This window comes from Artibeus jamaicensis, unplaced genomic scaffold, assembly GCF_021234435.1.
Source record: "Artibeus jamaicensis isolate MK-2021 breed Jamaican fruit bat unplaced genomic scaffold, CSHL_Jam_final contig_548, whole genome shotgun sequence".
In the NCBI taxonomy this organism is placed as follows: domain Eukaryota; kingdom Metazoa; phylum Chordata; class Mammalia; order Chiroptera; family Phyllostomidae; genus Artibeus; species Artibeus jamaicensis.
In genome coordinates, this window is record NW_026521883.1 from 19034485 (window position 1) to 19060533 (window position 26049).

Here is a 26049-nt window from a genome sequence, read left to right on the forward strand (position 1 = left end):
GGAAGTTTCCCCCAAGAATGGGCCTGCCCAAGCTTTTGCCTAGGTGACTCAGCCACCACGACTACTACTGGTCTCTCCTCGGGTCTGGGAGCATTTTCAGCAGAGACACCACTGGTGGGCTCGGACCGGGTGTCCCAGCAACGGAACGTTCAGTTTGGGTTTGGAGCAGTACAGGCCACAAACACTTTGTTCCATATCCGGTCCCCGATACCCAGGCTCAGAGACGCCCCATTGTGAGCACCGTTCGCCTGAGGCCGAGGCTTGGCGCTGACCCGGTCGTAACTGCCAAGGGCCTGACAATAGACACATCTGTCCTTTCTCTGAGGGATGAAAGCACCTAAGCGGACACGGGTCTGCCTTTTGTTACAGATTTTTTTTTCTTTCTTTTGTAAATGAAATAAAAGTCGTGGCATGTGGCGGCCGGAGTACGTCCCACACTGGGGGCCTCCCTACGCGTCCCCACCAGGCCCAAGGACCAGGTTCGATTCCGGACTGAAGCGTGATTGTGAGAAGCGGACAATTACGCCAGAAGCTGAATTGATTTTCAAATCTGGAGGCTTCTCGCGGGGACGCCGGGAAGAGGGCGTCCCTACGGGCCAAACGGAGACAGGCGCGCCTGGTCCACCATGCCGGTGGCAGTCCTTCCCGCCAGCAGTGGCTTCTGGGTGCTTGGCCAGGGGGGCCATGGAGAAACTGCGGGAACGGCCGGAGACTCGGTGGCCCCAGTAGCACCCAGAAGTTAGCATGGGAGCCCACCAGAGCAACACACACACACACACACACACACACACACACACACACACACACACACAGTCATTAGCAAAGCAGAGCGCCGCCTTAATTGTCACCTGAGCCAGAGAAGGACCCAGGCAGCAGGAGACGGCGAGGTACGGCCCCGACTCTTGGCACCGATTGCTCCTGTCCCCAGACCAAGGAAGGGGAGCGAGAGGTGGGCAGAGGATTATCAGGGAGGTCAGAGATTTCTGGGTCAAGAGCCACCAAACTGACCGAGGCCTTTAAGATATTTGTTCCGTGAGGATGGGGAGAATGCGGACTCCTAGAAGCCCTCCGGGAAATGAAGCTTGGTAGGCTGGGGTGGAAGGAGCCGTGACTCCGGATCAGCCTCCCGGGCAACCTGCGCCGAGGGGCGGCAGCTGGAGGGAGGGCCGAGGGCTCCGCGGGCTCCGCGCACCGCCCGGCCGGAAAGCCCGGCAGGCGCAGCCAGGCCTGGGAGCAGAGCCCGTCCGGACCCGAGCGGAGACAGGCCCCGGTCTCCCGGGGCTGCGGCGGCGGCCCCAGGTCGCCCGGCAGGCTGGGCCTTCCCACGTGCGCGCCGCCAACCCCGCCGCCCCCGCTGCTGGTGAGGCGCGGGCCCCCCTCCCGCGTTTGTACGCGGACGCCCCGGGCCGCGCGCGGGGGCCGGGGGGCGGGGCCGAGCCCGCGCCTGCGCGCAGCGCCCAGCGGGCGGGAGGGCGGGCCGCGGCGGCGGCGGCGGCGGCGGCGGCGGCAGCGGCACCGCGGCCGCGGAGTCTGCAACACTAACCGGGCCATGGCTCGAGCTGGCCAGCGGCGCGGGCAGGCAGCAGCCGCGGCAGGCGCGCCGGCTGCGTCAGGGGCGCCGGGGACCTCACGATTCTAAGGAGGAGAGGGGCGAGAGGGGGCTGGGGGCCAGGGGGCTGGGGACACGGCGCTCACCTAACTGCGCTGATCCTTTTTGGAAATTAATATTAAAAAAAAAAAAAAAAGGAGCCGAGGACGCAGAGGGGAAGGTGGGGGCAAGAGGGAAGGCGAGACACTCAGAGAGGGAGACAGAGCCCCACAGTGAGCGGAAGGAAAGAAGGCAACAGTCGCCGGCAGCCGATGTAAAGACCGGACTCCGCGCGCCCTTTGCCGCCTCTGTCCGGCCTCATCGATGTTGTGTCCGCCGCCCGCTCGCACGGATCACGATGAATGCACAGCTGACTATGGAGGCGATCGGCGAGCTGCACGGGGTGAGCCATGAGCCGGTGCCCGCTCCTGCCGACCTGCTGGGCAGCAGCCCCCACGCGCGAAGCTCCGTGGCGCACCGCGGCAGCCACCTGCCCCCCGCGCACCCGCGCTCCATGGGCATGGCGTCGCTGCTGGACGGCGGCGGCGGCAGCGGCGATTACCACCACCACCACCGGGCCCCCGAACACAGCCTAGCCGGCCCCCTGCACCCTACGATGACCATGGCCTGCGAGACTCCCCCAGGTATGAGCATGCCCACGACCTACACCACTTTAACCCCCCTGCAGCCGCTGCCGCCCATCTCCACCGTGTCGGACAAGTTCCCCCACCATCACCACCACCACCATCACCACCACCACCCGCACCACCACCAGCGCCTGGCGGGCAATGTGAGCGGTAGCTTCACGCTCATGCGGGACGAGCGCGGGCTGGCCTCCATGAATAACCTCTATACCCCGTACCACAAGGACGTGGCTGGCATGGGCCAGAGCCTCTCGCCCCTCTCCGGTTCCGGTCTGGGCGGTATCCACAACTCTCAGCAAGGGCTCCCCCACTATGCTCACCCGGGTGCAGCCATGCCCACTGACAAGATGCTCACCCCCAACGGCTTTGAAGCCCACCACCCGGCCATGCTCGGCCGTCACGGGGAGCAGCACCTCACGCCCACCTCGGCCGGCATGGTACCCATCAACGGCCTTCCTCCGCACCACCCCCACGCCCACCTGAACGCCCAGAGCCACGGGCAGCTCCTGGGCACGGCCCGGGAGCCCAACCCTTCCGTGACGGGTACGCAGGTCAGCAATGGAAGTAATTCAGGGCAGATGGAAGAGATCAATACCAAAGAGGTGGCGCAGCGTATCACCACCGAGCTCAAGCGCTACAGCATCCCACAGGCCATCTTCGCGCAGAGGGTGCTCTGCCGCTCCCAAGGGACCCTCTCGGACCTGCTGCGCAACCCCAAACCTTGGAGCAAACTCAAGTCCGGCCGGGAGACCTTCCGGAGAATGTGGAAGTGGCTGCAGGAGCCGGAATTCCAGCGCATGTCTGCGCTCCGCTTAGCAGGTGAGCGGTTCGAGGAGTTGGGCGCGAATGAATGGGAAAGACTAGGGACCGAAAAAGAGAGGAAAGGAGAGAGGGCTGGAACCGCTTCACCCCGTCCTTCTTTTCCTGAAAGGGGGTCCTTGTGCATGGAATAGCCAGCACGCGGCTCCAGGCAGCAGACAGCCTCCTCCAGGACTTAGTGTGTCGGTCTGCGCAAAGCTCCCGGAGCTGAGTGGTGCGGTCTCTGCGACCGCCCGGGCGCACACATTCTGGAAGACAGCGCAGGAAGCTCGCACTGCCGGAGGCGGAGAAAAGACCCCGCACCTGGCCAGACACCGTCCGTGCGTCGCTTCTCGGTTGGGCACTCAGGTTTGGGGAGAGGGAGGCAAAGCGTCCGTGAAACTACGCGCCTGGCATATGCCCGGGGCTAGGCTGGAGCTGCCTGCCAGTGTCGGGCACAATTCGCTGTGGTGACCCCCTCCCGCCTAACTGTCGGCTCGGGGTGGGACGGGGATGGGGAGTGCAGTCAGAGTTCACGCAAAAGCTTCGGAAGCCTAGGAGCTGTGTGCGTGTGGGCGTGTGTCCGTGCGAGGGTCAGCACACACTCTGCGCTCGCAGCCGGCTGCGGAAAGGAGAGGGAGACAGACCGTGCGGAGGTCCGAGTGAGGGCGACGGAACCACAGGGGAACTTCCAGCGCAGGGATAGTCTTCGCTGCCCACTCGCTTAGGACTTCACATTTTCATTTTATTTCTTTGCATGTTTTTTTTTTCATTTGAATTCCAATGCGTGGAGAGTGGGAGCGTGGAAATAGCCCCCAAGAGTTCGAGCAGAGGTCTCCCGGGACCGAAACCCCGAAGCCCAGGAGTTTCGAAGTTTAGCAGGAAGGTCTAGGCGGCGCTGCACGGAAACAGCGCCTAGCTCCCCCGCCTCTCTAGGCCGAGGTGCGCACGAGGCTCCGGCCGCCGAATAGCCGAGGGAACGAACAGCTGAGCCCAGCCTGAATGGCACAGATGGATTCCGTTTAGATTCCGTGACCTCCTCTCAGAAGCCACGAGAGGGGACAGAGCCAGGGGTAGCGGAGGGCGGACTCGGTTTTGATGAGACTGGGGCTGAGCCGATTGACTCCGGGGTCCATTCCCTCCCCCTACCCCCTCAGCCCCGCGCCCCAGCCTGAGTCCTGGCGAAGAGAAAGGTAAAAGCCGGTATGCGGGTTTGTTAATTAACTGATCGTTCTCCATTAATTCGTCCCTGGAGAACCAGAGACAGTCAATCCTCTCAGAGCCGGGGGCTCTGAGCAGTTTCACAGACTAAAATCAAAGCCGGAGGCCGGAGCCCCCTCCCCCACCCGGTGCGGGCCAATGGGAAGCTGGAGGGAGGCAGGTGCTGCGCGCCCCGAGCCTGCGACTCGAGCGGGCGCGACCCAACCCTGTCTTCGGGTCTGGGCGCCCGGGGCCTCCTGGCCCCAGCGCCGCGCTCATTTGCCCCACACAGGGAAGCCGGGGGCAGGGGCACCGGAAGGGAGAGGGTTGACCTGGTGTCCTCGGGGCTTCCGAGATTCCACTCTCTAGCCTTGTCGCTGGGTCGCAGCCCTCCCTCCCCCGCGGGCCCGGCCGACCGAGACCTGAGGGCAGCCGAAACTCCTTCGGGGTGGGAGAAACGGCCACTCCTCTCCCTGACTGCTCCGTTTCTGCCGGTGCCCAAGGCGAGCAGTGCCGTTTCACACTCCTACACCAGACTGGAGCCCGGCCTCAGGACCTTTGACGAGGGCAGCGCCTGCACAGGCCCGCGGGGATTGGAGAGGGGTGTGTAGTGGAAATGGAGGGGTGCCCCCAGGGAAGCCCGTTCCCCACCTGCCCCCCTTGAAGGCGCTTGCTCCTGACTGAAGTGACTCGTCCTCCCTCACTACCTCCTCCCCCACCCCCCTCCACTGGACAAACAGACTGACAGGTTCTGTTCAGAGACTACCCCGGGCCCTGGAAACCCAGCCTAGAGCCCTGCCATGTGGGAGAGCCCTCTGACCCCCACGCGTGGGTGCAGCAGTGCTGCTGAGCGGGAGCCCGAGTACTGCCTCCCGCACAAAAGAGACAGAGCGGGGCCCAGGAGGCTGTGAATGGGCACCTGCCTGGTACCCAGCAGCCCGTGTGTGTCATCACGGCCCAAGGCCTGTGGCCTTTTCCAGAGGTGGGGGAAGTCAGAGACTCTTGTGGGACACATGTTCGGCCCCTAATCCCAAACGGACTCCGAATGCCAAAACCCGGATGGAGCGTCACCCCTTTCATTTTCCTTTCTTTAGGTTAATCAAAGGGGTGGCGAGGGCTGGAATGTGGGCACTGGCCGAGCAAACCGGGAGCAATACCATTTAGCTGCAAAAGCCAGGACCTATTTTAAGCCACCGAAGAACAACGACCCATTCTGTTAACATTGTCATTTAGAAAAATAAGTAAGAACGAAGCCATTTCCTGAACCCTCTCAATGATCTCTACTGGGCTTTTCTGGAGACGTAAAACAGATTGCAGGGCACGTTGGCTGCAGCTGTGAAACACCACCTCCTCCCCGCTGACCGCCACCTCCCATGCACCGAGAGGCTCCTTACAGCTCTGCTTGGTGTTGCAGTCACAACCTGTCAACCTAGTGCCTACCCCATGCCAGTCCGGGTCCACCATGGTCAGTCCCATCGGTGGCGGGAGAGTGGCTTCTTTATGCTCCTTCCTGTACCTCTGGTTTCTCGCAGCTTTGCTGTGGAGAGTCAAGCCCTCCACGTGTGGCAGCAGGTTTGGGGAGGCGCCTTCTTACGAAATTACCTCCGCTGGTGGAAGACAGGAGATGGGAGGAAATTCTCACTAAATTAGCTACCTTTAAAAATCAATCTGTTCCCTGAGTGCAATACTTGGTGCTGCCCCATCTCGTCCCAGGTGGCATGGGTGGGCTGGGCTATGAGGGTGGGTGGGTGCCCCCCTCTCTGTCACGGGCGCCTATTAAGACTCGAGGAGATTAGTTTCCAATTAAAGATTCCAGAAGATGTCCAACACGCTAGGGGAGCTGCCAGCTTAGGAAGAGGCTGCAACCCTCACCCACCAGCTGGAGAAGCACCAAGCAACAGGGACCTAGGAGGAGATGAGGCCCAAGAGCCCTGGGTTCAGGTAGGGTTGCATGCTGGGCCACTGGGACTCTGATACCTGGAGGCAAGGAAACTTTCAAAGGGGTGCCAAGGAGCCAACCAGATCTCCTGTACCCAGACCGCGCTGTTTTTCTGACCAGGATTTGCTCCAGAACAACTTTTAGAAAGGTGGGGGTGGGAGTGGGGGGAATATCAGGCCAGGAGGTGACCATGAGAAAGTCTCACCCCGGCCAACCTGGACTGTGTTTGCCCTAAGTGGCCTTGTGGCTGGGTTGATTGATAACAGGCCCCCTCGCAAGTTCATTTGCTTTTTGTTAATATTTATCCCAGCCAGCGACATTCCAACTGTCTCCTTGCTTTTTGGGGCCACGGGAGCCGAGCAGGAGTGCAGTGCTGGCCCTGGGAACCCCACTTCTCTAATCCTCGAAGACTCCTGTGCTGGGCTGGGAGAAAAGCCAGGACTAGGTGTGTGGGACATGAGAACTGGAAAAGTGCCTGGGCCCTAGAGAGGAGGAGAAGGCACCAGGCAGGTCTCTCGCAGTGCAGCTGCTCCCAGCCGGTTGCTCAAACAAAGGGCAGGCAGGGCGCGGCCAACTGCTCAGGTCTCCAATCCGGTAAGGAGGGCTTCCTCCAAAGGCCTGGGATGGCCTCTTTCTAGCGTGCTTGAGGAACAGGCCAGTTGTCGGGCAAAGACCTAAGGCTCCCAGATTCTCCTCACACACACACCCAGGCCAAATGGTGGCCATATACCTCGGGAGTTGGCTGGGGACCCCACACACACCAGCTCAGCAGGAAACCAAAAGGCCTCACTTCTGGGGAAAATTAATCAGAAGGTTCTGCATAAGACTTTCTTACGGTCCATGTCTGACTCATCAAGGTTATGACACAGAAGTTTCCTCTTGCCATCCCCACTAGGGAGCATAAACCCTCGTCAGGAGAGAAAGGAGTGCGTTGGGGGTAGGAGGATGTGTGCACGTGGTTAGACCAGGGTGGAGAAGACCCACATCTGGGGCTTGAGGAGGCTTGTTGGCTATTGTGTGGCGACTCTGGTGTAAGCATATGGAGGAGGACAGCTGCTGGAGATCTTTACGCACTGGCCTCTGCAAAGGGCCACAGGCTGTCCTGCCGGCAGACCCAAGCCCCTTGGAAGTGCCCGGAAGGAGACCGTCCTGGCCCAGGGCTGCCTGTGGTCACTGGAGACCCAGCCCTGCCCTTGCTGTTTTGCAACTGACAACTGGGATGCACTGCGCCGTTCAATAGCAAGAAGTGTTGTAGCAGCAGAGTGACTAAAAGCCCAAGGCACGCTTTCTTATCTTCAAGCTTCGAGCTGTTAGCGCTCGGTGGGGAGCCAGACTCCTGCCCCGCATTTGGGCTCACCCTCTCCCTGTGAGCGCTTCTGTGCTGCGATAGCTGTGCGCGCGCCCCCTGCCGGCCTGCGGGCCTGCCCCCCCCCCCCCCCCCCCCCCCCGCAAGCCTCTGTGGTTTTCAACTTTCTGCAGAATTGTCCCAGGAATTTCAAAACGATAACTATTTTGATAGGAAGAGTCCGTGGAGGAGGGAGACAAGAATACTTACTGGATCTGTCTTGGTCCCCAACAATGCCTTAGTGTTATCCCAGTGATAAGACAAAATTGCCATCCCCTCAAAGTACACCCCAAACTAACCTATCCAAACAAAATGCGCGTTGGGATTTTCTATCTGAATTATACTTTTGCTGGCATGCTTTTATTTGAGAAAAGCAGGATCAGAGTAGAAACGGTGACTCTGGCTGCCTGAAGTAGGACTGGGAGGACGGATTAGTGGTTCCTTTGTTTTGTTGTTTCCCCTTCCAGCTATTGACTAGAGTTAGGAGGCTGCTCTGAGGCCTTGAGCTTGGAGGTCTTTGTTTCCTTCCTTGTGAAGTGGGCGAAAGGGCATTCAGGGGCCCACCGGCTTGGAGCCCTCGGGCAGCGTCAGGACCCTGGACAGGGCCCCGGCAGCTTGCGGCCTGTTCCAGTTTCTCTTCGCCCCTGGAAGGTGGCTGGGATGTCTCTGAAGAGTCGTAGTGAGAAAATGAAAACTCACGTCTAATATTCAGAAATTTGTGAGAAATGGTAAGAGCCCGCCAGGAATATACATCGCCACAGCCAAGTAATCAAAAAGATCAAACCTATTCTCGTCAGTTAGGTGGCTGATCTTTTCCACCCTCTCTGGCAGCTTTCCGTGCGCATCTGAGTGCATGTGCACACCTGCTTATAAAATCGGAATTCGAGTCCCTGTGGGTGTGACAGGGGTTGGATCATTAAGCTAAAACGTTCGATTCAGTCCCTTTGATCCGTGCTGGGGAAAATCTATAGTCATCTCTAATCTACGAGGTCTTTAAGGAGCTTGTTACACGGGCTGTTTTGATGTCATCATTTCCACATTCATGGCGAATTCAGCTAATCAAACAGACGCTGCTACCCAAAGTTCTCAAAGGAAATAGTTCTCACAGAATGTATCGGTAAATTTTGTTGTTGATTTTCTTGTAGGAAAGAAAATCCTGAAATCTAATGAGGGTGAGTAATTTACAAGGAGGTTCTTGGTGTTTTACTCCAGAGAATTCACAGTTAAAAGCCTTGTCCTTTAAGTAACAGTGCTCAATGTTCTTTGTAAACTCCACATATTGGAATAAACACCGACTTAATATTTAAATTAACCAAGGAACCTTGTCAGGTTGGATGAGAAATAACTCATCCAACTGATGAGTTATTCCAGACTGAAATAGTTTTATTTCAGTCTCTGAAAACAGCAGGATTCCCACACTCTCGGTAAAATCGAATGGTCCCCTCGGGTAGCAACAGAAGGGGGGGGGGTCTTGCTGAAGTCATGGTAGTTGGAGGGTAGATATCTTACAACTTTGGATAAAAGCATTCAACAAATATTCATTAAATACTTTTTTCATTATGTGTCTAAAAAAGATGAATAAGCACATTTGGGAGGGAAAAACTGTTATTTCCACATGGAAAGCATCAGCCTCAGAGAGTTCAGTAAAAAGAAAAAAATGTATTTATAATGTGAATGAATTTAGGGCACAACCATAAGTTCCTGTTTTCTGTCTATAGATTTGTACAGGTTTTTATTTTAACACAAGTGTGTTGATACTAATGAAGCTTTATGTCCTCCTGAAATGATAGGATTGGGTTTAATGACCAGGCCAATCAGAAGACAATCTGATTATTTTAATACACACATATGGTTTTATGTTTTATCATATGGTCTTGCTCTGAAGTCATCACATTATGTTCTTTAAAATATATTATCATAAAGTTGGATCAAATTAGCTTCTAGAGGTTTTTTTCTTATCTTGGTGAGACAATTTGATAAGACAACAGCTGGTCCCAGCTGATGTAGCTCTGTGGATTGAGCAAGGGCCTGCAAACCAAAGGGTCACAGGTTTGATTCCCAGTCAGGGCACATGCCTGGGTTGCAAGCCAAATCCCCAGTAGGGGGCACATGAGAGGCAACCAAACATTGCTGTTTCTCTTCCTCTCTTTCTCCCTCCATTCCCTTCTCTCTAAAAATAAATGAATAAAATCTTTAAAAAGACAACAGCTGAACAGAACCAGACCCTAGAGTACCACCCATCAGATTTTTATAGCAATTGATATGGGAAGGACTTTATGTCTGCTGTGCACTTTCTATTAGTCAGGTACATGCTAGGCACATAGATGTTCTCATTTAATATGCACTGTCTATACCAGTGGCTCCCAAATTTTGATACATAGTAGAATCACTTGGGGATCTTTTTTAAAAAAATGATTCCTTCCCTCTCCTCTCTGCCTTTTGGCTAAGATCAACTGTAAAAATGATTCCTGGCTATACCCCTAGATATTCCACTATAACTGATATAGAATATGTCCTGGGCATTGGGATTTTTAAGAGCTTGAGGTGATTTTAATGTTCAGGAAAATTTGGGAACCTCTAGTTTATATGGTAATTATCCTTATTTCCCCTGTTTCTCTGTACAACGAGGCTAAATAACTTAACCATGATAGCACAGCTGGAAATCACTGATGCCTGGGACTCGGGTTCTTCAGGTCACAGCCCAGAACCCTCTGACCTTCCTCCCTGTCCCTCTGTCACTAGAACAGGTCTGCCAGGTCAGTGAGCCCCAAATGTGGAAATGTCTGATTCTTTGTCAGGGACACCCAATCTAGAACATCTCTGCGTAGTAAAGGTCTTGACATTAGGGAGGTGCGTCTTCCCTCTGGGACTCTCAAAGAGAGTTACCTATGGAAACTTACTTCCTTTTTACTCAAGACTTATAACAGAGACTTTTTATCATTCTCTTTTAAAGAAGCAGCCAGGGAGAGTGTAAGGCAGTAAAAGCGCTGGATGTGGAACCAAAGTCTCCCCATCCATTTGTTCACTTAAACAGTTATTGATGGGCAAGACCCATCTCGTTAGACGTGTTCTGTGGGTACGACTAGTCCACTGGGACCCAGGCCTGGAGGAGGCCCAAAGGCCCAGACCTGCCGTGCTTTCAGAGACTGGCCTTCTGATCTGCACTTGCACAGCAATTACATTTCTTGGCTTCACATCAGCTCCTGACTTGCTATTCCGAAGCTTGCCTATTATTCATATTTTAGGACTCTGCACTAAAAAATAACAAATTGACTAAAACTCAGTATATGTGTTGGCGATCATCCAAAGGGCAACTTACAATTTCCATCAAACACCATATGTTTCCAGTTATCTGTGTGTTTCTCATCCTGCTTTGCATATGCCATAGGGCACTCGGAATCAACACTTTCTGAAATCACTGCTTTCGTTTTCGAATCTGGAGATGATCTCATAGTCCCAAAGAGAGGTTATCAAAGGAACACAGTACTATGTGCCTTTTCTCTTCCTTTCCTGTTGTCTTCCAAAACAGATCAATGGCGAAAATTGAATAAGTAACCTAGCGAAGTGCGCCACCTAGTGACACCCGTGATCACTGTAGGTGAAGTGCGTGAGAGGAGTGGCTAACGCGCTTCGAATATTGATGGAGTCACAAAAATCGTTCATTAAGGCAATTTAATCTTTGCTATTAAATGTCCTTTCAATTCATTTGGGATAATTAAGATGCAGTTAAAGTGATTAAATTCTAATTACTTATGCTAGACAAAGACATATTTGTCACACTAATGTGGTTAACTAAGGACTCAGAAAGAAAGTTAACATTTACTTCAAATGATGCAACTGGAGAAATCAGTTCCTCTTTTCATCATTAATCCAATGAGCTGGGTGATTATGTAATGGCATTACAAGCTCATTAAATAGGGGAAGTGCTGATTAAAATGACTGCTCGGAGGAAAACCTGAACCAGGAGTACCTCAGTATCGTTTGCTCAGCATTCCTAGCGCAATCACTTGGTGTTCTTTCCCACTCCACAGTAATTAATGCTCCTGAGTTCTACCCTGATGTTAAAATAGGCGTGAGCTCACGGAAATCTTTTATTACCAGCCTACAGACATTGTTAAACCAAAAGATATTTTTTAACGGTAAGTAAATTCTTGGGGTAGTGATGGGGAGGTGCTGTGTGTGTTGGGGGGAGGTTCCGGGCCTCGGGAAACACATTCCTCCCACGACCACCCCCGCTATTAGGCGGCCCTCCCCATCCCTAGCTCTGCTTTTACTGCCTTTGATGCGTGGAGACAGATTCCGTGCACAGGATCACGCCCCGTTTCATTGCTGGGTACACTCTGAAGAGGGTTAAGTACCTCAGCTGCCAGCTGGTCTCTTTTCAGTGTTTTTCTACATTCACATGTAAAGCCATGTGAGATTATATGCCATCAGGTTACAGAAGCTGTTTTGCCATAACGTGCATATAGTTCCCAGCTGCTTGCAGTGGCTGATTACGAGTGCTCAAAGAGTAGAATGAATTGAAACTCCCTGAGGTTTGCCTTCCTAACAAAATGGCTTCTTAAGGCAGTGCCTAGCATTTGCCTGGGGGAGGAGGGAGGGGGGAGGGGAGCGATCCAGAGACAAACGTGGTCAGTCAGAAACTTGGGGATCATTTTCCCCAGGATGAATGTCTTTTAATACTGGTAACTTTGCGTACCAAAAACCATAATTGCGGAGATTGCATCTTTCCCCTACTTATCTCATTTAAATTCATTATTACCCCTATTTAGTGCATAAGCGAAGAAGCTAAAGTTATCAAATTTATCAGTTGCTTAAGTCAAACAATCACCTTTTAAAAATAAATTGGCAGTTATTTAAATATTTACAGACTCATTAATTTAACAGATCATGTTATGCCACCTTAAATGACTAAAACATACAAAACAAAAATTTTCAAGCCCTGGAGTGAGAATCAAGAGCCCCAGAGACAGGTTCTTGCACTGATTGGCTCTGAGAACTTGTCAAGTCATGGAACCTCTCTGGGCCTCAGCCTCCTTGAATGTACAGTGAAGGATCTGGCCTTAGGGTCCTCCCAGGTGCCACATACTACAATTGATTGCCATCTATGGTATGGTGACTGTCTATCCACAGCAGAGTCTGTCATCTCAACTCAGTGCTCTGTCCCAAAGTCAGGATTCAACAAGGTAAGGCCCAGGGGACCATCTCTTGGACAGTCTCAGGGCCAGGCTCCCTGGTCATATGGCCAGGAAGAAACAGTCAATCCGGTCAGAATGCTGCTGCCTGGCACAAATGTGCTGCAGTTTGATCACAAGGCCTGTATCCTAACAGTACCAACTTTTGCAAGGCTATGGATCATCAGTAAGTCATACATACAGTGCAGGGAATGTAACTGGCACTGTCACTTCAAAGGATAATTTGGCATTATCTTATAAACCTGAACCTATGCCTACCAGCAGCTCTAACTCTTAGGTATATACTCAAGATACATTTACAGAGGTTCCTGGAGATGTGTGAAAACCTATTTGTAGCAGCAGAGGGGGGAAAAAACCAGAAACTGAGAAGGAATGCATAAATAAATTGTTATGTATTCATACAATGCAGTATTATGCTGTGATGAAAATGAATGGGCCACAGCTATACACACGGCTTAGCTGAGTCTTAGGTATAACATTGCTTTTTTTTTTTGCTTTTTTGTTTTACAAAAAAAAGGACAAGCTGTAGAAGATCATACCAAAACAATACCACTTTCACAAAGCTCAAAAAAAAAAAGCAATGCTAAATAACTTATTGCTGGGAGATGCATAAGTATTGTTTTAAAAAACAAATGAATAATAATTACAAATTCAGGAGAGTGGTTACATCTGGTGGGGGAAACCCAGGTGATCGGAGGAGAAAACACGTTTTAAGCTCACAAGGCAGCTGATGTTCTAGTTCTTCTTTTTTTGGATGCTGCCTTCGCAGATATTTTTTTGTTACTGTGCTTCCTATCTTAAACACATGATACATATTGTTTTGTAGGCAGTAAATGTTATGTAATTTTAACATTGGAAGAAGAAAGATTGTTTTTATCTGGTTCCCCAATCCAAACAATTTTTACCAAACAGTCCCCACGACATTTGTATTGTCATTTACGCAGTTTCTAGCGCTGTACTAATTATCAGCCTCTTAGGAGTTATGTGCAGCCAATTTCAGACCAAAGCGAAAGAGGAAATGTCATCTGAGTAGCGGCTACCGCCGTGCTGCACTCGGTCCTGGGGATGGACTGTGCTAGTCCCTTGCAACGCACGGTCCAGTGGGGAAGAAAGACAAATAATAGTTAATATCCTTTTTCTTGGTTGTTTTTTCTGTGCCAAGAAGAGGTTCAGGTACAATGTGATGAAGTGACATTTTTGAAGACCTGGAGGGTGAGTTCGGTCAGAAACGGGGGAAGAGGCCTTCCTCGGGCAGAGGGACCAATCGCACGTGTGGGGGCTGAAACCCCTTTGCCGAGTCTTGTGTCTGGATTATCACGGATCTGGAGGCCTGACTCTTCCCTGGCACAGCTGAGCGACACAATACCTTCGCACTGACAACAGAAGCCTTCTCCAAGGCTGCGGTTTTTGGTGGTGGGGAGGAGTGGGCAAAGAACTGCCCACCCCTCTAGGGGAGCAAATCAGATCGGTGGAGGAGAAGTGGGGAGAATACACAGGGTCTGGCAGAAGTAATGCCATTGAATGTGGTTGGTAGGGAACGTGTCTTACAGGAGATGGATAGCATTTTGAACATTTCACCTAAAATGTCACATGCTGTGCTTGAGTGTGATATTGTTATGTTACAGAATTACATGCTTATGATTCTGTAATGAAAGATATTTATAAAATCTTTCACTAATAAAGAGGGACATTATTTGTGCCAGGACCAGTCCATTGGGTAAAAAGCCTACCACGTGATTCTAATATAACTCCAAGTTGAGAATTAGAATATTGACACTGGGAATTTAAGAACAAATGACTTTTATTTTCTGCCCCTTTTTTATTTTACCCTTTTTCTAAAATAACCTATAGTTCCATAGCTTAAATGTAGGGGTTGACAAAAGTAGGTTTATGTTTGTTCATATGGAAAATAATACAACAGTTAATACATAATACAAGAATAAGCTGTGGCTCACTCTGTGTAATATTATTACATAATATATGTTATATATCATTATATAATATTTCACTTTTTTCTTTAATTTTTGGTTTTATTTATTGATTTTAAATATTTTATTTATTATTTTTAGAAAGAGAGGAAGGAAGGGAGAGAGGGAGAGAAACATCGATGTGTGGTTGCCTCTCACATGTCCCCAGCTGGGGACCTGGCCCACAACCCAGGTGTGTGCCCTGACTGGGAATCGGACCAGTGACCCTTTGGTTTGCAGGCTGGTGTTCAATTCACTGAGCCACACAAGCCAGGGCATATTTATTGCTTTTAGAGAGAGAGAGAGGAAAGGAGAGAGAAGAAAGGAAAAAGAGGAAACACTAACTTGTTCCACTTATTTATTCATTCACTGGTTAATTTTTGTATGAGCCCTGACAGGAATTGAGCCTGCAACCTTGGCATATCAGGACAGCACTCTAACCAACTGAGCTACCCAGCTAGGACCTCTTTTTATTCCTTTTATCAAAAGTTTACTCAAATATTCAAGATTCCTATAGGAATAATTGCTTCCATACTCTCCTCCATCTAAAAAATTATTACTACCCTGGCTGGTGTGGCTCAGTGGATTGAGTGCTGGCCTGCAAACCAAAGAGTCTCCAGTTCTATTCCCAGTTGGAGCACATGCCTGAATTGCAGGCCAGGTCCCCAGTAGGGGGCATGAGAGGCAACCACACATTGATGTTTCTCTCCCTTTCTCTCTCCCTCCCTCCCCCCCTCTAAAAATAAACAAATAAATCTTCTTTTTTTAAAAGTGCAATATGCCAGTCAAGAAAAAAGGAGACAAGCATCATGACCCCCTCACACAAAGATAACCCCCTTTTTGTTGCAAATATCCTTCCAATGACACATGCACAGTTTTGTAACTGCTTACGATTCCACATTATTAAAAAACAATCGAGAATCCCGTGTCATTATATTTTAAAATACCTAAAGGAATCATGGAGACAATAAAAACCCCTGGTAATTCCACCATCTCCGCCCCTCCCAGACACCTCATCGTAGCATCCCTTCGTTGGACAGACACGCAGAGATGGGGTCTCACAACCGGCAAGGCAGCAGAGAATAGGTCAAAGCCGCCCCTCTGCTCCGGAGCCCTCCGCGTCAGGAAACCCTCAGACTTTATGTTCTGTAGAAATGCTGTAGTTGAATCAGTCCCCTGTTTTTGAATGCTTAAGGTGGCCCACAAAGCGACTGGGTAGACATAAATATTCATGACTGTACAGTATTTCAGAAGTGCCGTGATTTATGCAGCCTCCCCAACAACTTGGACATCACGGGGATTTCAGGGTTTCTGTTTGATTTGTTTTTTTCTCTTACTAATGAATGACTGCAGTCAGCAACATTATATGTAAAACTTCACTGAAATGTTGTTTTCCTCTTTCAGAAGTAATTTTTCTCTAATTATTAGGGTAATGCCTGCTCAATGTAGAACTTTGGGAGATAGGAAACATTATTAACAGGACAACAAACAATACAATAGAGGTCACACCTTTTCACATGTTGATTTTTTTCCTTCCAGCTTTTTAAAAGTATGTAAGTAAGACACATTGTCAACTCTTATTTTTCACAAAATTGAGCTCATAGCGAATTTACATTATTCAAAAGCATGATTTTTAAGTAATTTTTATTTGGAAATTATTTCGAAGTTTTTAATGGTACAAAAATAAAATAGTTGAAAGAACATCTATATACTCTATCCAACTGTCAGTACGACCCACTGACCAGATGTTAGCACTTGCCATACTTGTTTTATCATTTGCCTGTTCACACGCGCCCCCTCTCCCGGAATCTTTTCGTGCACTGAGGGGGGATAAATTACAAGCATCATGGCCCTTATCCCTAAATACTTGACTGTGTTTCCAAGAGTGGAGACATTCCCTTATTACACGTGTAGACTCATGCACTTCTTTTTAATTTACCCTTGTACACCTCAGGTCCCTGTCGTCAGTGGCATTGTTATCCTCCATCAGTCACTCTAGCTTGTCATGTATCTTTTTTCTTTAATCTGAAACATTTCCATTTCTATTTTATAACATTGACATGTTTAAAGAATACGGGCCCCACTTTTTAAAGAAGATACTTCTCTTGTAAATTTTGCATTTAGCTGCTGTTCCTGATGGTTAGGTCGAGGCGATGCTTTCTCGCCCACAAAGCTGCGTGGTGTGGTGTGTCCTTCCCAGGGGATCTCATTTGGAGACCCAGGAAGTCTGTCTGTCCCTCGCTTATCGGGAAAGTTCATCCTGATCACCCAGTCACCGTGTTATCTAATTTCTCCACTGTATTACCACTGGGGGCCTTTTTTACCTCCCTTACAACTAATAAGCAGTCTGTGGGGATTCATTTTAAAGCCGTGCAAATATCCTTCTCACCATCAGAATTCCCCATTGATTTAGCAGCTATTGATTTTTGCCTGATCTAGCCTTTATCACAATGGTTTCTAAATGATTTTCCAACCTTGGCTGGTGTAGCTCAGTGGATTGAGCACCAACCTGCAAACCAAAGGGTCACAGGTTGGATTCCCAGTCGGAGCACAAGCCTGGGTTTTGGGCCAGGCCCCCAATAGGGGGTGCACAAGAGTCAACCACACATTGATGTTTATCTCCCTCTCTTTTCCCCTCCCTTCCCCTCTCTAAAAAAATAAATACATAAAATCTTTTTTTAATGATTTTCCATCTCCAGTACTCCTGCCATATTTAACAGGCAGCTCTCTTTCTACTGTGAGTGAGAGCCCCTTCCCTCTCATTCACTTAACCATTTACTGTATGTGTAGACTCATGCATTTCTTTTTAATTTACTCTTTATTGTATTTTTTCCATTATTATTTAGTCCTCTTACAACCCCCAGCAATCACCACATTGCTTTCTTTATGAAGAATTTATAGTACATTACTATACATCACTATTTCAGTGCTCGAGTTGTCCCAGATTTGACCAATGGCAGTCCTCTCAACCACAGATCCTGTGCTTTTCCAACTTTAAAAAAATTCTCTGGCATCATCATAAAAGATCTCAAGCTCATCTGTTGCTCCAGCCCCAGACTCTGCCCCTTCCCTGATGAGCCCTGGTTTATGTTGGTGGGGAACGGTATTGGAGACCAGGAAAACCCGGGCAGCTAGGTGTGCTCATGGCGGCCAGTGTAACTTTGTGCAGGGCCTTCTCAGACCAGTCCAGGAAAAGTGAGCATGCATATTTACACACACGCACACACAAATGTACACATCGTGCATAGATAATACACACATACACAAAAATGTGCTTCCGTATATATTTTAAAAATCATGAGTTCAGACCAATACCTCTACAGTCTATTGTAATATGTCCCCACTGGATTTTTTCTTGCCTTCCTCTACACTAGAACCTGGCACCTAATGACATCGCTGTCTACCTTATAACACGCATTATTTACTCATTCCAGTAAGAGAATCTAAACTATTTCCAAAACTGCTTTGCTCAAATCCATAAAATATACAAGCCCACTAAAATATTTTTAGGTGGGATTTATCTGCAGTTCTTGCCACACGTATCCATCCAGGTGTCACTTGAGACCTTGTTAGAAATCCTACCAATTTGGAAACTTTGAGACAAAACCCAGGCATCTGTGTTTCAGCAAGCCCTTGAAGTGATTCTAAAGCATGACCGAGTTTGAGAAGAACGGCCTGAAATACACAACATGGGCTTATGACGTGGGTATATGTGTGTGCCCATGCGCCTGCATGTTATTATGTAAAACAATACTTTCAACATATTCAACAAGTGCAAACAGCTATACAACAAGTCCAGTGCCGACTAACAGGGGTCTTATTGTCACAGCATGAGTGTGGAAGTGGGGATATAAAAGTAAACAAACCCTCCATTCCTCGTTCTTTATTCATCTTCCTGGTACCAGCCAGGAAGAAGAGGGATGGGTGGTCGTGGCAGGGACCACACTGGTGTCAGGGGTGCTCTCCCAGTCCCCAGCTCCCCCACCTCCCTGTAAATGCACAGTAAACTCAAGATGGAGCAAGGTCTGCTTGTGTTGAAAAGCTCACAGCACTAATCTGAAACTTCCCCCCTGTTCCCACCCAGCTTCCTCTCTTCAGAATCACCAGACAAAACCCTCTGCCTCCTGCACTGAAAACACTGCACACTCCCCACCTTCGGGCCTCGCCTGCCTGCACCCCACACACCCACTTTTTCTCTGCAGACTGTCTGTGACAGTTGCTGGCACTGCATTGTACAATGACAGCTTCCCTGTGGAGAGAGGGAGGAAAGGTCCCTGGGCCTTCCCCAACTCCACCAAAAGATCCCACCAGGCAGCCTTTCTAGACCTGAAATCAGAGGGATTACCTGGTTCCCTGCTTAGTGTGCAGATTGTCTGGCCACTTCTAGAATTCTGATTCAGTCCTTCTGTATTTCCGACAAGTGTGGGACATGATTCTTTGGATCTTGGCAAGTTTTGAAATGTTAGCCTAAGAGCAAGTGGCTCCATCAAATTACCTGGGTGGGAAGCTGGTTTAAAATGTATGTTTGTGAATCCCCCCCTCAGAGAGTCTAATTCGGTAGGGATAGGAGGGAGTTACTGTATTTTTTTACTATAAGATGCACGTCCCAAAAAAAATTTGGGGAGGAAAGGGGGTTCATCTTATAGTCCGAAAATACGGTATGTGCATTTTGAACACTCTGCACCCGGGTTACTCAGAGAGTGATGCTGGACCAGCCTCTGGGCGTCACCTGGGAGCTTGTTAGATGTTCAGAATCTCAGGCCCTGCCCAAACCTGCTGGATCAGAATCTGCATCTTTTTTTTTAAGATTTTATTTATTTGTCTTTAGAGGGGAAGGGAAGGAGAGAGGGAGAGAAACATCAATGTATGGTTGCCTCTCATTCATCCCCTGCTGGGAACTGGCCTACAGGGAACCAGCCTGCAACCTAGGCATGTACCCTGACTGGGAATTGAACCACGAATGTCTGGTTCGCAGGCCCACGCTCAATCCACTGAGCTACACCAGCTGGGGAGGAATCTGCATCTTAACAAGATGTCCACGTGGTTCAAGTTTGCACATTCAAGTTTGAGAAGCACTGATTCAGAACAGTGGTTCTCAGACTGGGATATGGCTTAGAATCACTTGCGGAGCTTTCAAAAATCTCAGGCGATTCCAGTTTACAGCCAAGGCTCAGAACTGTGAGCGTCCTTCCCGCTCTCCAACTGCAGGGTTCAGGCCAGCCAGGAATTCCGGGGGGGGGTGCGGGGAGCATGGCACCCTCACCCCTGGACCCAGGGCACCAACTCAAAAATTCCAATGACCCGGCAGGTGCTAAAAGAAAAAGAGACAAAACGGTATGTCATTTCACCTTATTTATAAGCATTTTTATCTACATGCTTCAACCCTTAACTTTTAATTTCTCTAAGACTATTCCACTAGGGTCGTCCATTAATTTATTCTACGGTTTCCACCACACAGACTCTGTGTGGCTGTTTGCTGACTTTATCCACAAATCGGATCCTTACCAACTCTATATTTGACTAAGGTATATATGGACCAGTCATCACCTAGAGTTATCAGGAACAGATATAGACAGCATCCCTCTGTCTTCTGGGAGCCAGTGACCCTGAGCTGGGCACCTCATGTGGGACGGCAAGTTGCCCTATTCCCAGCTCACTTAAATGCCGCAGCCCAAATTCAGCCCCTCCAAACCTCCTGCTCTTCCAGCTCTGTTACTCCAGCCTCCTCCCTCCCTAGCCTGAACACCTTCTGACCAAACCTGCTTCCCTCACCAGGGGTCAGCCCCCTTTCACTAACTTGTCAATGACAATTCAGAAATATCCCCCATAGTGCCATCAAAGAGCTTCAAAATAATTATCCTGTAAAGGATTAAGGTGATCTCATAGAACTGCATTCTATGTACACATTTTCAAAAGATATAGATTTGTATCTTGGGTGTCTCCATTTACCTATGGGGCCACATCCAGCCTATTTACACAGCAAAGATGCTGAGTATGCCAAAGAAATAATCCATGGTGTACTCTTTTTTTTTTTAAGATTTATTCATTTATTTTTAGAGAGGGGGGAAAGGGAGGGAGACAGGGAGAAAGACATCAATGTGTGAGGGATACAGTTATTGGTTTCTTTTGCACGCCCCCAACTGTGGACCTGGCCTGTAACCCCTCGAGGCATGTGCCCTGACTGGGAACCAAACTAGCAAATTTTTGGTTTGCAAGCTGGCACTCGATCCACTGAGCCACCCCAGCCAGGGCCATGGTATACTCTTATGGATCTTGTGATCTAGGAGAGAGACAGGTAGGTAAACAACTAATTATCCAGGGGGCTCTGTGAGCTCAGGAGACAGCAGTTCTCCCTGGATAGGAGACGGGTTAGAGAAGGGTCAGCAGAAAATGAGAAGCTCAAGCTGGGTCTTGATTACATAGCAAACTTTTCATATGGAAAAGAAAGAGAAGGAAGGACATCTTGGTGGAAGGAACAGCTTGGGCAAAGGAATGGGGCATGAAATTTCCTGCGTATTAAGGACTGACTTCTGAGCAGTGTGCCTCACTGTGGGTGGTTGGTGGGCAGTAGTGAGGAATGAGATGGAAAAGGTAGTTGGGGTCAGTGTCAAGATTCTTGACTATCATGGTGGACCACCCACCTAGGGCTTTCTTCTCAAGCTTTTGGGAGACCCATGTAAAACTAATTGTGTAATACATGTCATTGGGAGAATAGCGTTTAGAATTGGTCTTTACAGACGAGTTTCCAGAAATGCAAACCACTAATTTGAAATTACTTGTGGGAAATGTCTGATGACTTAGTGCAAAGTCAAAATTATAGGTTATTTGTTAAGGAATTCCATATTATAACTTTCAATTGCTGTGAATATTATAAGGTATTACATACAGCTTTTAATTAAAGAAATGGGATCGTGAAACTGAGACTTACAATTTACAATAGGCTTATCTGAGATATTAATGCATAATAAGCATGTAATTTATCAGTGTGCCATTTGTCTTATAGAATCAACATTATAACTAGGGCATCAATAAGACATATTTCCAGTTATTGGGATCCAAACTACTGAGGGGCTCTGCAAGATGAGGGATACTGTTGTAATAAAATTCCGATGGATCAGGCACTAACAGAAGTTTAGGAATTTAAAAATCAGAATTTCTGAGCCAAACTTTCAGAAAACAGTTGTACGACCTCTCGTTACTGACCAGACAAGCAGGTGCCAGGTGGCAGCTTCTCTTCCCACTGGTTCCTTTGAAGCTGCAATGCAGGGAAGAAACTTGGTGGGTGGAAGGGCAAGGCAGTGAGCATCTTTTCCTGTGAGTATCAGAAAGCTTGACCCTGTGCTTAGGAAGATGTGTGGCTGTGAGCGTGAATGGTCAGCAAGACAACAATGCATGTATCACAGGAGTATGAAAATGCATTCATTCATTGAGGAGTCCCAGCTCATCTTTCTGTCTCAGGGTCAGCCTGTCCCAGAGAGAACACAGAGCAAAAGAATGAACACAGAATTTGTGAGAAGAACTGGGGTAGTCTAGAATCATACAAAAAGGGCTATTTAAGGGGGCCATGCCAAGTGAAAGCTGGTACAGCAAGTCCTCTAATACGTAGTTTCATTATAATGTTGATGAGATGTTTAGGAACTTAATTCCTATTTCTATCAATTAGACCACGGTAAAATTGGTTTTGTTGTAAGTCATTTCACTTAAAGTCACAGAAGCTATGGATGAAGTTAAGTTAGAACTTACTGTATGATTCTCTGATTTTTCCACCCACCTGTGCCTAAGGACTACCTGGGTCATACCTGGTCTCCAGTACTATTGCTGAGCCCCACATTGCCCAGCCCCACCATTTACTCTCAGGTAACTTTGGACCAGTCCCTTGACCTCTAAGTCACAAGCCACTCATTTGTAAACTAGAGATAAGAATAGTCCAGACCTCCTGTAGTTGCTCTGGGAGGTAATAAGAGGCTCTGTAAGGTAATAAGACAACACATGTGGGCTTAGCACAGGAAAAGCAGCCACAAGTTTCCGCTGATCCTGTTCCACCCTTCCCAGGCCCTTGCAGCCTCCGCCAGTCTTTGATCTCAAGGTTCACTGGATTCTCTTTTCCTGGACTACAGCCACGGAGTTTTACCTAGAGAGGAGAGGTTGACAGAGTTACTTTATATGCTGATTCCAGAAGGACTCCAGGCAGCAGGTGTGTGGGAAGGCAGGTCTCTGTCCCAGACAGCTCTGTTAAAAAAGCAAATAGGTGGAGTGCTGAGAGGCTTGGATGACTTTTCCAACCTGAATTGGATGGAGCAGACGTGTCCTGGCTTTAGCCCACTGCTCCCCATCTTTCCTTTTCCATTAGGTCAGCAGTTCCCATCAGCTTCCTCTCAAAGCCGATACCTGTATGGAGCACCTATCTCATGCTCTTCTGCTCTGCTACTGGAAACCGGATTCACTCCCGCCCCTCTCCCAGGCGAAAGTGAGTGTGCTGTCCCCTGCACTGCCTGAACACCCATCTCGGCTTCCTTCCATGCAGCACGCTTTCCTGGATGGGCCAACTGCAGTTCTTTCCGCCACAGCAAGGCAGGTCTGGCCAACAAGCAGCCTGCAGCCCAGTGAGCCAGCTGTGCCCACCTGCTCTGCATGGCTGTGGGCTCCCCAGGCTCCCGTCACCCGTGCTCATACCCACTTCTCCATCCTGGGCAAAGTTTTCATGTGTCCACTCTGCTGACATCCGCCTCCAGGGCATGGTTTGGAGGTCCCCCACTAACCTGCTGTGTGCCCATAGGCAAGCTGTCTGTCCTCTCTGGTAGTGTTTCTTCATCTGCATTAAAAGAAGTAATACCCATGTCTTCCTCAACTGAGTTTACTGGGGCTCCAAGAGAAAGAGTTAACAGAGGTGTTTTAAATTTTTAAAATCCTCGCCCAAAGATATATTTTTTGATTTGAGAGAGAGAAGGGGGAGAGAGAGAAAGAAACATTGATGTAACAGAGAAACATCGATTGGTTGCCCCCAGTCGGGGATCAAACTTGCAACCTTTGGTGTATGGGGCAACGCTTCAACCAACCAAGCCCCCAGGCCAGGGCAGACAGAGGTGTTTTAAGCACTGGACAGCAAGACGCAGGGCTAGGTCTTTATGATCATTCTTGACTGGGAATGTCTGCTCTTGTTGGGTTTAGTAAGGCCTTCCATGTGCACGCCCAGAGGAGTTTCCACAGGTGCTCCATCCATCGGCTTCACCTCCCTCTGCCAGGCAGCATGGCTCCAGACAATCCGTGCAGGAGTTCATTTTCTGTGCAAAGGCTGCCCTTGGCCATGTCATTTAGAACTCACTGGAGTTGCTTTTCAAATTACACATGGTGCTGTGCCCTCTAAATTTGCTACTTAACAGCTGCCTGATTCCAAAACCTATTAAGAGCTCCATCTTATAAAATTATGCATAGTACAGCCACATAACTGAAGGCAGATCAGATAACATTGTGACCCTGGACTCTGAGAGTCTGAGCTCTAATCCTGAACATGTCGCAGCCTACCCACTGGCTCTTTGCTCTCCCCATTGTGGGGACTGCTCTGTAAAACAGGCCCAGGGCCAGACCCCTATCTGTCTTACTGAAATCTGTCTTGTCTTATTTGCATGGTTGCTCTTTCATTTATATTGCCCTGTAGAGTTTACTTTGAAAAGCAGCTCCAGCTGTCAAGAGAGGGTCTTTGGAGGCTCAATAGACACGCTGCTCATTTGGCTCCGTTTCCATCTTATTCTGTCAGACACCACAGCTTCCTAGAAGTGTGCCGACCACTAAAGATCACTTGTCTGTGTGTATCTACCCCCTTCCAAAAAAACATACACGTCTATTCCTCTGTCGTGTAACCAACATAAGCTTGAGTTTTCTAAAGGATATTTACAAATTCTGTCTAAGAATAACTCAATTTATGAAGCCCAGTTTTCTGATAATACTGTTTACTAAGCACAGAGGTCTTATTCCCCTTCCTGCCTCATTTGCAGGTGTTCTGCCCCAAACGCCCTCATTCCCCAGTCCACCCCCATCGCTCCTGCCAGGCGTGAGGTCGAGGCAGTGGTACATGGACAGTCTGACAGAAGAGGGGCCATGGACTGGAAGGGTGGCCCAGCCATCCCTAGAATGAGCAGTTTAACCATCATACTTTTCTGGGTGCCCATTTACAATTTAGAAACCCATAGTCCTGGGCAGGGTCTGCACTGCCTGCTCTTTCTCCTGGACCAGAAAGCATTTACACACATCTAGTCACAGAGCTGAACCCAGAAGGGACTCTGAGTTGTTTGGTCCCATCCCTTCATTACGCAGTTAAGGAACTGGGACTCAGTTTGATTCATGGATTTAATGTGGTCATTCAGCTAATTAATGACAGGGCCAAAACCAGAACCCAAACATTCTCTCTGTCTTTATTTAAAGGAAATACTTCACTTTTAAAAAGTGATTCTAGAGAGAGAAGAAGGGAGAGAGAGAGAAATATGTCCTTGTTGTTTCATTTATTTATGTATTCATTGGTTCTTTTATGTGCCCTGACGGGGAACTGAACCCACAACCTTGGTGCATGGAGACAATGCCCTAACCAACTGAGCTACCCAGCCAGGGCCAGAACCTAAACTTTCAAACCACTAGTGCAATGGTTTCCACAGACGCTTCCTCACTCATAGACTATGAGTATGGAGATCGCCCTGACTGTACCTGGACGTTCCATGTACTTTAGTAAGTACACGCTGATTCTGTACCCCAGTGGTCAGCCTTACTCTAAGGCATGATTCTGTGAAAAACAGCCAACTCTGGGACAAACAGACTAACGTCAGGAAGCAAATTAAATAGTCTTACAATTATTTTTAAGATTTTATTTATTTATTTACTTATTTGTTTATTTTTAGAGAGGGGGAGGGAGAAAGGAAGAGAAACATCAGTGCGTGGTTGCCTCTCGTGAGCCCCCTAGTGGGGAACTGACCTGCAACTCAGGCATGTGCTCTAGACTGGGAATCGAACCAGCAACCCTTTGGTTCACTGCTGTCACTCAAACCACTGAGCCGTACCAACCAGGGCAAATTATCCTACAATTTTAATTAAAAAGTAGAAACACACAAATTACCTATTATTTAATGGCTCAGAGTCCTAGGAAAGCAAATGCTTAACTGTTCTCAGAGCCTGTGGGAGTAGGGGTTGTAACTGTTTTCATCCAGAAAGCTCATAAATTCCAAAAGTGCAAGCAGCTGTGAGGACTGTGAGTTTATGTTTTATCACATTCATTCAGATGAATGTGGATCTGGATTATCTGAGGACTAGCTGAGGCCCTGCAGAGCCAGTCCCTGCTCTTTTTGAGAAGCCAGAAGGATGGAGAAGATGCAACGGAAAACTACGCCT

General features: G+C 48.9%; 1 protein-coding gene and 1 long non-coding RNA gene across 6 annotated transcripts in view; one reads left to right on the forward strand and one right to left on the reverse strand.

Annotated features, from left to right (window-relative positions):
• The window catches only part of LOC128628137 (uncharacterized), a 72969-nt gene extending 67110 nt beyond the window's left edge, over nt 1–5859 (reverse strand). Inside the window, exon 1 of the long non-coding RNA XR_008392462.1 lies at nt 5671–5859. This is a non-coding gene — a long non-coding RNA (uncharacterized LOC128628137). The remainder of the gene's footprint in view (nt 1–5670) is intronic.
• ONECUT1 (one cut homeobox 1) overlaps nt 1681–26049 on the forward strand; it is a 43123-nt gene continuing 18754 nt past the window's right edge. For 2 of the 5 annotated variants that reach the window (XM_053670072.1, XM_053670071.1), the window contains exon 1: nt 1681–3051. In XM_053670072.1, the coding sequence (XP_053526047.1) occupies nt 1947–3051 (1105 nt within the window). In that variant the 5' untranslated portion in view covers nt 1681–1946. Of the gene's footprint in view, nt 3052–8659; nt 8687–23026; nt 23144–26049 lie in introns of all 5 variants that reach the window. The other 3 variants (XM_053670070.1, XM_037167606.2, XM_037167607.2) reach the window with 3 other exon arrangements.